This window comes from Artibeus jamaicensis, unplaced genomic scaffold, assembly GCF_021234435.1.
Source record: "Artibeus jamaicensis isolate MK-2021 breed Jamaican fruit bat unplaced genomic scaffold, CSHL_Jam_final contig_391, whole genome shotgun sequence".
In the NCBI taxonomy this organism is placed as follows: Eukaryota; Metazoa; Chordata; class Mammalia; order Chiroptera; family Phyllostomidae; genus Artibeus; species Artibeus jamaicensis.
In genome coordinates, this window is record NW_026521814.1 from 33,390,623 (window position 1) to 33,405,447 (window position 14,825).

At 43.2% G+C, this 14,825-nt stretch overlaps 1 protein-coding gene across 1 annotated transcript in view; it reads left to right on the top strand.

Annotated features, from left to right (window-relative positions):
* The window catches only part of KIAA2012 (KIAA2012 ortholog), a 114,464-nt gene that overhangs the window by 28,346 nt on the left and 71,293 nt on the right, over positions 1-14,825 (top strand). Inside the window, 3 exon segments of the mRNA XM_053665090.1 lie at positions 1,498-1,666; positions 6,507-6,653; positions 12,544-12,711. Coding sequence (XP_053521065.1) covers positions 1,498-1,666; positions 6,507-6,653; positions 12,544-12,711 — 484 coding nt within the window.

Here is a 14,825-nt window from a genome sequence, read left to right on the forward strand (position 1 = left end):
TCTCAATGCAAACCTTGTCACACAAAACGCACAAGGTCAGTATTCAGAAAAGGGCACTTGGTGGGCAGCTGGCACCTGGGCAGCGAAGGTCTCCAGGAACACAGAGATCCTATGTGCGTGCATTTGGTTAATCAGTTTCTTCCTATCTCAAAATTATAAATATTCCTCTGCATATATTTGGTTGAATTTCCTTCCTCATTCAACTCTAAACATGTAGGATGCCTATGTGTGTTTCTGATCCTTTTTTTTCTTTTCAAATATTAAAAAGGCGAGGAAGGTTTTTATTTTTCCTTCTGTTAAATTGAACTCCCTGAAACCCAGCACAATATACACATTTCATAGAGCCAAGTTCATATATTAAAAGCTGCAAACCTTCTGACAGGAGGCTCAGTTGGTTGGAGCTTCGGCCTGTACACCAAAGAGCTGTGGGTTTAATTCCCAGTCAAGGCACATACTTAGTTTGCAGGTTCCATCCCTGGTCGGGGTGTGTATGTGAGGTAGTCAATCAATGTTTCTCTCTCACATCTCTTTCTCTTTCTCTCTCTCCCCCTCTTCTCCTTCCTCTCTCTAAAGTCAATAAATATATCCTCTGGTGAGAATTTTTTTTTAATTTTAAAGCTGCAAACTAAAAGGATAATTTTTCTGTAACTTTTGAATAATTGGAGACAGAGGTCTAAGTACTATCCCTAGTGTCTCTGCACACACACACACACACACACATTTGGGGGGGGGTTTAGACACAAAATTGGGCTAAAGTTGTAGCTGATTCTGACACATAGTGGTTCTTTTTAGCTATCTCATATTACAGAAGTGTAGAGATACATAGATATTCCACTAATGGCAAAATGGGATATTAAGGCCCAATGAGAGGAGAGTCTACTCTCAAAGAAATATCATAGACATAAGCCTAGTTCTGAACATTATTGTAACTACGTATCATTAGCTCATTTGATCCTCAAGGCAATCTACCTACCTCCTTTGAGGGAGGTAGTGTGATTACTCTTATTTTCCAGAGGAAGCAATTGAAGCTTAGAGAGGTTGCACAAGGTAAGCAAACACAAATGTATATTTCTCTTTTCTGCTTGTTCTTACCTAAAAGATTGCATAGTCAATGTTCTGCTCCTTGATTTTCTTCCATAACGACACTATACCAATGATTTTTCCCCCTCCATACATAGAAATCTCAGCTATGCCATTTCAGTCTAGCTTACTTTCCAGCTGTGAGAGAAAGAAAGATAATTTTTCCTCTCAAAGGCTCTTGAATTGATCACATTTATACCTCTCAGAAGAATCAGAGGCTGGATGAACAGGCAGAGCTGAGTTCCCACCTAGTCAGATACCTGGTCCCAGATTGGTTAGTTTTACTTCTCAGCTATGGGTACTGAAGCTACACTCAGCAGCACTTAGTGCTAGAGATAAAATAAGATTCCATGCCATTTGTGCCCTGCAGGCAGCAGGGTTTGAATTGGTTGTACTTTGTTTTTATATTTTCTTCAGTATTCAAAGGCTTTGAAATTACCTCCTATCTCAGAAGAACCACCCAGAGCCCTGGATACCCTGAGGAGACGATGTAAAGCCAGTGAGCCCCCAGCAGAGCTCCTCATCTTCCCAGCAGAGATTCACCTCCACACTCAACACCCCTCAAAAGAGAAAGCACGCAGGAGAGGTATGTCCCCTGTGGAAAGGTGCTCCTGAGGGAACTTGGGTCTGCCGGGGAGGACTGAAATGTGGGTCCTGCTAATACAGTCCTCTCCTGTATCACGGCTGGCCCTCCCCAGGGTCATCCCCTTCAGAGAATGTTTTTCAAATGGGAAAATCTAGTAGTAGGTCTCTTCTGGTCATAGTCCATTCAGTTTTTTAAGTGTCTATTGAGTCCTTCGTAAAGCAGTGCATTTTGCTAAGCTGTGGAAGAGAAAGCAAGACAGACAGACATATAAATAAGTCTGATGCACTGCAGATGTTATAAAGCTACAAGAATTCTCAGGCATCTTACAAAAAATGAATATAATACCAATTAAAAATTGACAGTAAGAGAAAAAAGAGAGAGAGAAATTTTGGACTTCCATTCAAGATGGAGGTAAACATGGCTTGCCTCCTTGCAGAACCACAGCAAAAACTACAACTACATTACAAAACAACTATCACCCAGAATCATTAGAAAGTTGAGTTGTGTGGAAGTCCAGCAACCAAGGAATTAAAGAAGTCACATTTGTCCAGGTGGGTAGCAGGGACAGAAACACAGAGATACAGGAACACAGAATTGGTGGTCCCACACCTATGTGTGGTAGATAAAAATTGGAAGGGATATCTCAGGAATGATGGATCCCAGCCCCGCACCAGACCACCCAGCTCAGGTTCCAGTGTCAGAAAGATAAGCCCTCATAACTTCTGGTTATAAAAAACAGTAGAGGTTGGGGTGACAGAAGAAACTGCAGGATTCCCAGGCATCTCCTCTCAAAGGGCCTGAGAAATTCACTCCCTCTGGGCTCCAGCACCAGGGTGGCAGCTTAAAGAGCACCAATGGCACACACGGAGAAACTGAAGTGTCTGGCAGTAGGGCAAGTACCAAGAGACAGCTTCCTCCCAGGAAACACTCCAGGGCCCAGACAGTAGCCATTGTCCCTTTCTGAGCCCTCTTCCACACAGAGCCACAGAGCAGCAACACCGTATCTGAGACCCCATCAACCTGGTTTGCATGGGTTGCCCCCACCCTGGTGATTACTTAAGGCTCCACCTCATCCAACTTACAGGTGTGCTTTTCTACAACAGACCATGCTACTAAGACAAGGAGTCAAAACAGCTCTACTTAACACATAGAAAAGAAAAAAAAACACAGGGAGGCTGCCAAAATGAGGACACAAAGAAACATGTCCTAAATGAAAGAATGGAACAAAACTCCAGAAAAAAAAACTAAACAAAATGAGGATAAGCAATCCATCAGATGCAGAGTTCAAAACACTTGTTATTAGGATGCCCAAAGAACTCACTGGGTATGTCAACAACATAAAAAAGACCCAGGCAGAAATGAAGAAAAATTTACAGGAAATCAACAGTAAAGTGGATGAAGCTGAGAATCAAATCAATGATTTGGAATGTAAGGAAGGAAGAAACATTCACTTGAACAACAAGAAGAAAAAAATTTAAAAAAAAAACAAGAAGTAAGCAGTTTGTGGGACAACTTAAAACATACCAACATTTGCACCATGGGGGTGCCAGGAGGAGAAGAGAAAGAGCAAGAAACTTAAAACTTATTTGAAAAAATAATGAAAGAAGACTGCCCTTATTTGGTGAAGGAAATAGACATTCAAGTCCAGGAAGCACAGAGCATCCCAAACAAGATGGACACAAAAAGGACCACACCATATATATCATAATTAAATACCAAAGGCTAAAGATAAATAGAGAACCTTAAAAGTAGCAAGAGAAAAGCAATTAGTTACTTACAAAGGCATTCCCGTAAGACTGTCAGCAGATTTCTCAAAAGAAACTGCAGTTTAGGAGACTGGCAAGAAGTATACAAAGTGATGAAAAGCAAGGACCTACAACTAGATGACTCTGTCCGGCAAAGTTATCATTTACAATGGAAGGGCAGATAAAGTGCCTCCCAGACAAGGTAAAGCTAAAGGAGTTCATCATCACCAAGCCATTATTACATGAAATGTTAAAGGAACTTATTAAGAAAAAGAAGATCAAAACTATGAACATTAAAATAACATTAAATTCACAACTATCAACAATTGAATCTAAAAAAAAAAACTAAGCAAACAAGCAGAACAGAAAGAGAATTAAATGTGGAGAACATTTACAGGGTTATCATTTGGGAGGGGGAAGAGGGAGAATGAGGGAAAAGATGCAGGGATTAAGAAGTACAAATTGGTAGTTACAAAATAGACAAGGGGAGGTTAAGAATAGTATAGGAAATGGGGAAGCCAGAGAACTTATATGCATGACCCATGGACATGAACTAAGGGTTGGGGGATTGCCAGAGGGAATGGAGGTTACTGGGTGGAGGGAGGCAAAGGGGGAAAAATTGGGAAACTACAAGTATAAAGGACACAAAACTAAGGGGGGTGGACAAAAACTAAGGAGGGTGGAAATGGAAGGGAGGTGGGCAGCATTGGGGGGGGGTGGGCTGGGATGGGAGTAAAAGACAGAAAACTGTACTTGAACAATAATTAAATTTAAAAAATTGGGAAACTGTAATAGCATAATCAATGAAACATATTTTTAAAAAGAATTTGGTTAAAAGAAGCCATGAAATAAATGTTATCAGACATCTGGGATGAATTTATTACATTAAGTAGGCACTGAATTTAGTTGAGTTTCCTGGCAGCCAAAGTATAAAGGATATTTGGCTCCTTGGATCTTTATTTTACTCAAAATAAATAAATAAACAAATATTTGTTTGACAAACCATTTTTCTGATTTTTGAATTAGGTTATTATATAACAGATGGTCTCTAAGATCCTTGTCAGAGCACAGATTTTGTGCTTGTCATCAAAGTGCTAAGAGAATGTAGGTAAGGGAAAGATCGGTTCCAACTGGTGATTTAGGAAGCCTTTACAGAGGAGACTTCTGAGTGACCGCTAACCCTATGTCCCAAGGAGAAATTCTTCCTGACCCTCCCAAGTCAGTCTGCAGCACCCTTGCCTAAGACACAGTCTTACTCCTGGGACTTCTCTGGGCATTCTGAGGCCAAAGGTGACGCTCTAAACAGCAACTCCAATTTCGAGGGGCTCCTAATTCTGAGCTTTCTCAGCAGAAACTAACACTGATTTCTCAGAAAGCTCTGTTCTGAGGCTATTTGGAATTCTCACTCTGAGGAATGCCTAGCTTTTGAATTTAAAAGACCAGCCAATGGAAGGATACATGAGAGAACTTTCTGAGGTGATGATAATGTTCTAAATCTTGGTTGGTTGCATGGATATATATATTTTTCAAAACTCATTAAATTTTACATTTAAGATCTGTGCATTTCACAGTAGATATTACACTTCAAAAAATTATTTGGCTCCTTAAAAAATACACAGCATTTTAAATGCAGGTTCTATTATTATTCAAGCATGGTGAAGCCAACAGATCAGGAGACAATTGCCATTAAAAAGGTACTTTCCTCACAGTCCCTGAAAGGAGGGGGTAGACCATGCTATGCAAGGCCACATGGGGGGGTCAGTTGGGAGGCGGCAGGAGTGGGGAAGTAGGAATGGGTAAGAGTCTCTGTTGTGGTTTTGCAGGAAGGAACAAGTGGGGCAGGGTAAGCAGGCTAAGCAGGTTTGTGATTGGTTAGTTGGAATAGTTTGGGTGGGTTCTGGGGATACGGGCCATCCCTCATTGTCTGGTACCCAGCCCTGGGATGCTTAAGGCAGGTAGATAGTGGCCTGGAGGTATAAGAGCTCCATAAACAGGGTCACTTTGGGTTAGGGACTCTGGATTGGTTGATTTGCATATAGAAGGCATGTTCACAGGTGGTCTGTTACTACCTCTAGGAATCAGCTAGGCCTGGGAGGAACAGTCTCACCAGTAAGAACCCAGATGTCAAAATATCAGAATAAAAAGACCTGCTTAATACATATAAAAATACACTTGAACAGGATTGGGTTAAATCCTGATTATTTATTATGATAATCCTGGCAAGACAGTCAGGAAGACCACCAGGCCAATCATGAACCAGACTCTTAAAGCTGTTAGACACACTAAGCTTCCCAACACACTGCCGAGTGAAAAATAGGAATAAAGTACAGAGAAAGTGAACCCACTGAGTTCTTACTGCTTTTGTGTGTCAGTGAGAACTCCTTCAGTAACAAGTTCCAGAAACTTAAACTGTTTTAAGCTAAAAAGAAATGTAACAGGGTAGTGCCAGATTGAGAAAACCTCAGGCTCAGTTGGATCCAGGTCTCAGAAATTGTCACCTGGGCACTATTTGTCTAACTCCCTTAGTTGTGTCAGCCTTTCCTCTCAAGCAAGCTGTCACATGCAGTGGTAGAGATGGCCTCCTGCAATGCCATGCTAACCTCCTACCTGTGAATCCCAGTCAAAAGGCTATGCCTCTACCGGGGGCATCCAATCTTTTGGTGTCTCTGGGCCACACTGAAAGAAGAGTTGTCTTGGGCCACACATTAAATACATTGCAACACATAGTCACCAAAAAATCTCATAATGTGTTAAGTAAGTTCACGATTTTGTGTTGAGCCACATTCATAGTCATCCTGAGCCAATGTGGCCTGCAGGCCACAGGTCTTGCAAAAAGTACAAGATCTTGCAAAAGTACTAGAATTGCTTCTGATTGAGCTACGTGCCCACTGTGGACTCCATCACTGTGGCTAAGGCTATAATGTGCTCTCATTAGCCAGGCTTCAACCCCAGGCCCATCCATGGATTCAGGGACTGGACACAGCTCCACCCAAACCATATGGTGCAAGCAAGGAAAAGATGGGTCCCCCATAAAAGAGGCAACTGGCAAAAACCACAGACATTTTATATAACTTGGCTTTCTTTTTGTCTCCCAGGTGCTCCATATGCTGAGTCAGGACCAGAAACAGAAGAGGCCAGTCCTTTGGGGAGGCCCCCCCTGGAGCATGCATCCTTAGAAAAGCTGGGGGAGTTAACAGTGCATCTCCCGGTGGACATGAGCAGAGACATGCTCTCACCTCAAGGTAGCTACTCCCATTCTCCAGCATCCCACAGGAATCTCACCCCAAAGGGAAGCAAGGCAAGATACACAAGGGTCCTCGGCCATGGAAAAGGAGGCTGGAAGGGAGGTGAGCTCCTCTCTGGCCACCTGAAGATGGCTTTTGTTCAGGCAGCAGCTGCCATAACCAACATGCTGCAGTAAATCCAGCTTAGTGTCTAGCTCACAAGTTACTCATTAGATCATTCCCTGCTAATATTCTCTGGTTACAGAAGTAAAACAGCCCCAAACTGATTAAAAATTTGCTGCATGCTCTATTGTTTATTCCATGATTTTAGCCAATAAAGTTTTATTTCTAAACTGTTTAGAAATATGTATTTCTTCATTAAAATGCCCATAATATCAATAATAAAAATCTTTACTCCAATCATCCAATACATCATATGGACCCTTAAAATTGCACCCATGGGTGTGTGTCTGTATGAGTTGGACAGGTTGGAAGTAACAGGCCATATTTTAAAAGCTTCCTGTTCTCAGAAAACTGAACCTCCTTTCCAAAGAGCAAGTGCAAGATGTCAGTATCACAAGCGTTAGGTGATCTCTGACTAGTGGCAATTGGAAGATGCCAAGGGTACACATTAATGCTTAAGAAGTTCTTCCTCTTGGCTAGGCACTGTCCTTAATTTTTAACACGTGGTATCTCATTTCTTCCTAACATCAACCCTACCCTCACTTCACAGATTAGAAAACTGGAGCCCTGAGAGACAAGTCATTGGTTTGAGGTCACACAACAATAAGTGGCCCTGCTGGGATTGGAGCTCAGGCCTCCTGGTGCCAGGATCTGTGCTGTTCTTACTCCTTATGCTGCACTGCCTTTTAGCATAAACAAAACATTGGACCCAGGTCAGGACCCTCATGAGACAGTTTGTTTTTGAGAACTTCTTCTAATTATTGTGGCAAGGGCTTTTTTTACTCTATGTGTTAAGTGAGAATTAATCATGCTAAAGACTAAAGTTTTCCTTAAAAATAAAAAACAGACTTCCAGAGACTTCCGCCAAGATGGAGGTGTAGGTGGACCCACCTCACTTCCGTGCACAACCAAATCTAAGAACAACTATTTTTAACAACAATAATTACAACCAGACCACACAGAAAATCGACAATACGGAGTCCGAAAAACAAAATAAATAAAGGACGAAATGCTCAGCTAAACGGGTAAGCCAGCAGCGAAGCTGGTTGACCGAAAAGATCCCTGACCTGGTGGCGCACAAGCAGCTGAAGGCGCTGATCGGATCGCAGGCTCACTACGGGCGCACACAGGGAAGAGGAGCGGCTGGCTGTCTGTGGTAGGTCGCGCATTTGCGTGCAGATAAACCAGTGAAGAGGCCAGTATTGAGACCGCAGGGCGCGGGGCAGCAGGCTCCCACAATTCTGCTTGGATGAACAGGCTGGGGCAGTGGTGAAAGGGGACGGACTGGGCTAATGGAGAGGACCGCCATTGCTCCCTCTCTGACCCCGCCCCCACACGCAGCGTCACAAACCAGCGACCTGGGTGGCCCCGCCCTGGTGAACATCTAAGGCTTTGCCCCCCTTACTTACCGGCGCAAATAGACCAAAAATGGCTCAAGAAAAACTCAGAGCCCCTAAGCCAATAAATTTAAGTGATGAGGAAATAGCCAAACTTTCAGATGCACAGTTCAAAACACTGGTGATCAGGATGCTCACAGAACTGGTTGATTTTAGTCACAAATTAGAGAAACATATGAAAGCTAAACTAATTGAAATGAATGGTAATGCAAAGGATACCAATAGTAATGGAAAGGAGTCTGGGACTCAAATCAATGGAGTGGACCAGAAGAAAGCAAATAATGGCCAAACAGAAAAGAATGAAGAAACAAGAATTCAAAAAAAATGAGGAGAGGCTTAGGAACCTCCAGGACATCTTTAAACGTTCCAACATTCGAATTATAGGGGTACCAGAAGGGGGAAAGGAACAGCCACCAGTGGAAACCTATTTGAACAGATAATAAAGGAGAATTTCCCCAATCTGGCAAAGGAAATAGACTTCCAGGAAATCCAGGAAGCTCAGAGAGTCCCAAAGAAGTTGGACCCAAGAAGGAACACACCAAGGCACATCATCATTACATTAGCCAAGATTAAAATGAAGGAGAGAATCCTAGAAGCAGCAAGAGATAAGGGGACAGTCACCTACAAAGGAGTTCCCATCAGCCTGTCAGCTGATTTCTCAAAAGAGACCTTACAGGCAAGAAGGGGCTGGAAAGAGGTATTCCAAGTCATGAACACCAAAGACCTACAACCAAGATTGCTCTATCCAGCAAAATTTTCATTTAGAATGGAAGGACAGATAAAGTGCTTCTCAGATAAGATCAAATTCAAGGAGTTCATCATCACCAAGCCCTTATTATATGAAATGTTAAAGGGATTTACCTAAGAAAAAGAAGATAAAAAAGTTGAACTCACTGTGAGCAAACTCACAGTTATTAACAACCACACCTAAAACAAAAGCAAATTCAGAGGACAACTGGATCAGGAGTGAATCATAGAAATGAAGATCATGTGGAGGGTTAGCAACAGGGGAGTGGGAGAAGGAGAAGGGGGGAGAAGGTACAGAAAATAAGTAGCATAGACAGTAGATAGAAAATAGATAGGGGGAGGGTAAGAATAGTAGGGGAAATACAGAATCTAAAGAACTTGAGACACGTGTTCATGAACTAAAGGGGGGGAATGGTGGGGGAGGGGCATGCAGGGTGGAGGGGGGAATAGAACAAATGTAATGGCATAATCAATAAAATTAAAAAAAAAAAACAGACTTCCAGTCAAGATGGAGATATAGGTAGATACACTGTGCCCTTTCACACAACCAAAAGGACAACAAATTTAAAAACAAAAAACAACCGGAACTGCCAGAAAATAGAACTGTATGGAAATCTGACAACCAAGGAGTTAAAGAAGAAACATTCATTCAGACTGGTAGGTAAAGCAGAGACAGGCAGCCAGGCAGAGAGAACTCACAACAAGGCAGTGGCTGGCAGAGCGGGTGGTCCCACATTTGCGTGAGGATAAACTGGGAGGAGCAATGCAGGGTCCCAGCGTGGGAAAATAAAGCCTCAAAACCTCTGACCAAAAAAACATGTGAGAGTTGTGGTCTTGGGAGAAATTCCCAGCCTCACAGGAGAGTTTGTTGGCAAGATCCACAGGGTCCTAGAATGTACACAAACTCACCCACCTGGGAGTCAGCACCAGAAGGGCCCAGTTTGATTGTGGGTAGCTGGGGAAGTGACTGAAGGCCAGCAAAGAGCAGAGCAAGCGGCATAGTTCCTTCTCTGACACCTCCCCCACATATAGCATCACAACCCTGCGATCTGGGTTGCCCCACCTTGGTGAACACCTAAGGCTCTGCCCCTTACTATGTAACAGGCACACTAAGACAAAAAAACAGCCCAAATGAAAGAACAGATTAAAGCTCCAGGAAAAATACAGCTAAGCAACAAAGAGATAGCCAACCTATCAGATGCATAGTTCAAAACACTGGTAATCAGGATGCTCACAGAATTGGTTGAGTATGGTCACAAAATAGAGGAAAGAATGAAGGCTCTGAAAAGTAAAATAAAGGAAAATGTAAAGGGAACCAACAGTGACAAGAAAGAAACTGGGACTCAAATCAATGGTTTGGAGCAGAAGGAAAAAAGAAACATGGAACCAGAACAGAATGAAGAAATAAGAATTCAAAAAAGTGAGGAAAGGCTTAAGAACCTCTAGGACAACTTTAAACATTCCAACATTCTAATCATAGGAGTGCCAGAAGGAGAAGAAGAGAAGCAAGAAATTAAAAACTTATTTTAAAAAATTATGAAGGAGAACTTCCTCAGTCTGGCAAAGGTAATAGACTTCTGGGAAGTCCAAGAAGCTCAGAGATTCCCAAAAAAGTTGCACCCCAGGAAGTACACACCAAGGCACATCATAATTATATTAGGCAAGATTAAAGATAAGGACAGAATCTTAAAAGCAGCAAGAGGAAAGGAGACAGTTACATACAAAGGAGTGCCCATAAGACTATCAGTTGACTTTTCAAAAGAAACCTCGCAGGCAAGAAGGGGCTGGAAAGATATGAAAAGCAAGGACCGACATCCAAGATTGCTCTATCCAGCAAAGCTGTCATTTAGAATGAAAGGGCAGATAAAGTGCTTCTCAGATAAGGTCAAGTTAAAGGAGTGCATCATCACCCAGCCCTTATTATATGAAATGTTAAAGGGACTTATCTAAGAAAAAGAAGATCAAAAGTGGGATTGTCCCGTTGCCTCAGAGTTTGCACATATACACTTATTCACTGAGCCCTGTATTATTTCACCTCTAATGTCATAAAAATAAAGCTAGGTTTTATTTATGCCTATATACACATACATATTTTATTGTTGAACCATCTGAAAGTAAGTTGTGGACTTTGTACATTTTATCTCTTTGCAGCACATTTCTATTAAGAGCAAGGACATGTTCTTTGATAATCACAATACAATTATCACAATCAAGAAAATTACCATGTAATACTATTTTCTAACACATACTCCTTATTTAAATTGCTCTAATTATACCCATAATGTTTCTTATAGTGCCTTTTCCTCCAGTCAATTCAGGATTCAACCCAGGATCATGGATTGTATTTAGTTCTTACTTCTTTTTAGAATCTTTTAATCTAAAACATTTCCTCAACTTATTTTTTATGACATTGACTTTTTGGCGGTGGGGACAGTGACTTTTAAAAAAGACCCATTTACTAGCTCATACTTCTATAGATCTGGGCATGGTATATCTAGGTTCTTCGCTCAGAGTCTCACAGGGCCAAAATCAAGGTGTTAGCCAGCTGCATTCTCATCCTGATCTTGGAGTTTTCTTCCAGGACCATTGACACTGACATTTTTGAAGAGGATAGGCCAGTCACTTTACAGAATGAACTTCAATGCATATGTGTCTGTTTCCTTGTGATTAGATTCTGATCAAAAACATTTTTGGCAACAATAGAAGGTGATGTTGTATCCTTCTCAGTGCATCGTACCAAAGGACACAAAATATCCCTTTATATTTATTTCATTTGTTATGTCTCATTCCATTATAAGTGATGTTAATTTTATTATTTGGTTAAAGGTGGCTAGATTTCTCCTTTGTAAAGATAACTTTGTTTTCCTTTGTAATAAACAAGAAGCTCGTGATTCTTTGAGACCATGGGGGAAGCCAGCTTTTACATACAAACATCAACAGTGTGTTAACATGAAATAAAAACCACTCTCTTTCCATGAGATTAAGACCAAATCTCAATCACTTAGATTATTGGGTTTCACCTCCCTGGAGCCGTCCCTGCTGGTTTTGAGAAGGAGAAAGAGAGAACAGAGGTGGAGCGTCATCATCAAGCCCATTACCCTCTAACCGCCATCTGGAGGGTGCTACTTTGTACCTTATGGCCTTGAGGAGCCATGTGATCATTGGTTCTGCTTAGGGAAATTGCTCTGTGGTTGGAACTCTGTAGCCAATGATCCCAGGAGCTCTAAAGCTGAGGTTCCTCCAGTAAGGACCTCAGACTCAGGACTAGAAGGACTCTGCAGCCTCTCTGGTCTTTCTTCTGTATCAGGAGCCCATCAACAGAAGGAGAGTAACAGCCACTACGGCTCAGTTCCTCCCAGTTCTTGGGGTTTTCCCCCAACTGAAGAGAGGGCACTGTTTTAGACAAGAAGAATTTCTCCTTGGCCCAGGGAGTTACCTGGCTCCTTAGCAGGGCTGGGAAGAGGGACAAACTAGAGAGCAAGTGGAATAAGCCATCAACCAAGTTAGAGAAGAGGTCGCTTCTCCTTCTTGCTGATTCAAAAGTTCATCCACTCATGCTTTTTCTCCTTTTTCTTTCAAAGATGATGATGCCCCACTTCAGAATGTGACCCCACCACTATCCCTGATTGAAGGAAGAAAAAGTCCAGAGGGCCGAAGGAGCCTGGACAGCCTCCAGACATCAAGCCATAGCTGCCCCACGGGCCCCCCAAATGTGAGACGGTCCAGAGCTGCACTCCCAGCAGGACAAGGTAATCACTCTGGGGGTGGCGGGGCCTGGATGCCCCCACCTTGGCTTGTCTGTGGCTTCACGCTCATTTTAATCATCTTCCAGGGCCACGAGGTCCCCATGATGTAAGCTGTCAGAAAGCCACCCCACTGAGAAGGGGAAGTCAGTAGCGTTTCCAAAATGTCAGGGGAATTAATGCTCACCATGCATAGTCCCAAAGAGTCAGTACATGTTTTAAGGGTTTGCCGCACCAACACACATTGCCAAGCTGTTCTGTGCTTTCCTCACTGCTGGCAACAACACGTGATGACACAGCTCCCTGCGCTCCTCAGGAGACACGCTGCTGGATTTACCAGGCAGACTCAACACCCAGCCATAACCCTCCAAGGCCTGGGAACCTGGCGACATGGGCAATGGGAAGTCACCCTGCAGCCCAGGGCAGAGCCTGGGACCTGTTCACAGAGAAAGAAGGACTTCCAATTTCTATTGAAGGGTGAGGTAGGGCAAGGCCACACCCTCTATGACTTAGTTCTTACCCTTAAGAGCTGACAGTCTAGGAGACTAAGATGCTTATACAAGAGCAGTGATGCAAAGACAGTATAGTAACAGCTTCCATGAGGGCTTTGATCTAAAAGCAGCTCATAAAATTGCTTAGAGTCCAAATTGCCTCTGAAAATCCCATTGGGAGGTACCATGCTGGGCACAGACGAACCATTTTCTAGAAATTGCAGCTCAGCCAGCTATCCCTCCCTCTTCGGAGCCTTGGGCTGCTTTCTCTGGTTGAGCACCAGAAGGAGAAGGGGTTGTTTGGGCGCCAGACAATGTGAAAAAAGTATCTGTTAACAGCAGAATCACACCCGGGGTTGAAAGAAACACTGTGAGAGGCATGTGAGAACTGAGACGCACCAAGAAGACAACAGATAACAACGTTTCATCTTCATCTCATGCTCACCCAGAGACAGAGGCCTCACTGTTTAAATCTCTCTCTCTCTCTGTCTGTCTCTCCCTCTCTGACTCTGTTTCTCCCCCCAAACACCCCCTCCAAGCATGTGTACTTGAAGCCCTGTAAGCATAAATTAAATACATAGATCCACAATTAAACACATAACTCCACTGTGTTTACAGCTTCTCTGTTTAAGGCTGAAATGGTCAAAATTAAATCCCCTTTCCCCCACCTCTCTGTTTTCCTCCAAAGTCATCAGTGTCACTTACAACCATTTAGGAGAGAGAACCTTTCTTTTACAATCCCCTCCCTTTTATATTTGCACGCACCGACACTTTCTTAGTTTTGATACCAAGGAACCAAACGTTGGCTCCCACACGACAGCACCAAGGGCATTCCTAGGAGGTTGTACAGTCCAGGACACATCACACCACACACACACGCACACACACGCACACACACACAGCCATCCTGATAAGGAGAGAATCTGATTAGAAGGAATGCCAGAGCCATGACTGTGACAAGAGTACAGCCTGAAATCCCAAGTGTGTAGGCTGGGTGTGTGTTAGTGAAAGTGTGTGGGAGGACACATGCTAATATGCCTGTGTTGGTGTGTGTGTGCTTGTGTACATTCATGCACACCTATGTATGTATGTATGTGTGTGATTATGCAGGAATGCATGCATGTCTGCAAACAAGGTGCACACACCAGGTAGGTGTTCCTGTTCATGTGTGGTCCGTGTGCATGTGTGTGCATGCTTGCCTTGTAGGTATACATATGTTCATGTGTATAAGTATGTGTGCACATCTCTGTCAATGTGTGTGTTTATTGTGTGCATGTCATGCTTCTGTGTGTTTGTGTATCTTTTTGTGTACTTGAAAATGTCTCATTCGCTAGTGGCCAACTATACTCCTGATCTCTTCGCCTTAGAGATGGGGGAGAGGGGAGCGAACAAGCACTTTCAATCTTTCTAAGCAACTGAGGGAGATACGGCTTCCTTTTCTACCCCGGCCTGAGCCCCCTGGAGTCAGTAAGCAGGCCCAGCATTTGGCCCAGAGGGCATGGCTGTACAAGCCGAACGCTGCACAAAGCAGAGAGATCGCAGAGGCTGGACTCACCGAACCCTGTGCCGTCGCTGAGCTACACACACCCACAAGAAGGGGCTCCCTTTCCTTCACACAGGTGCCCCCTG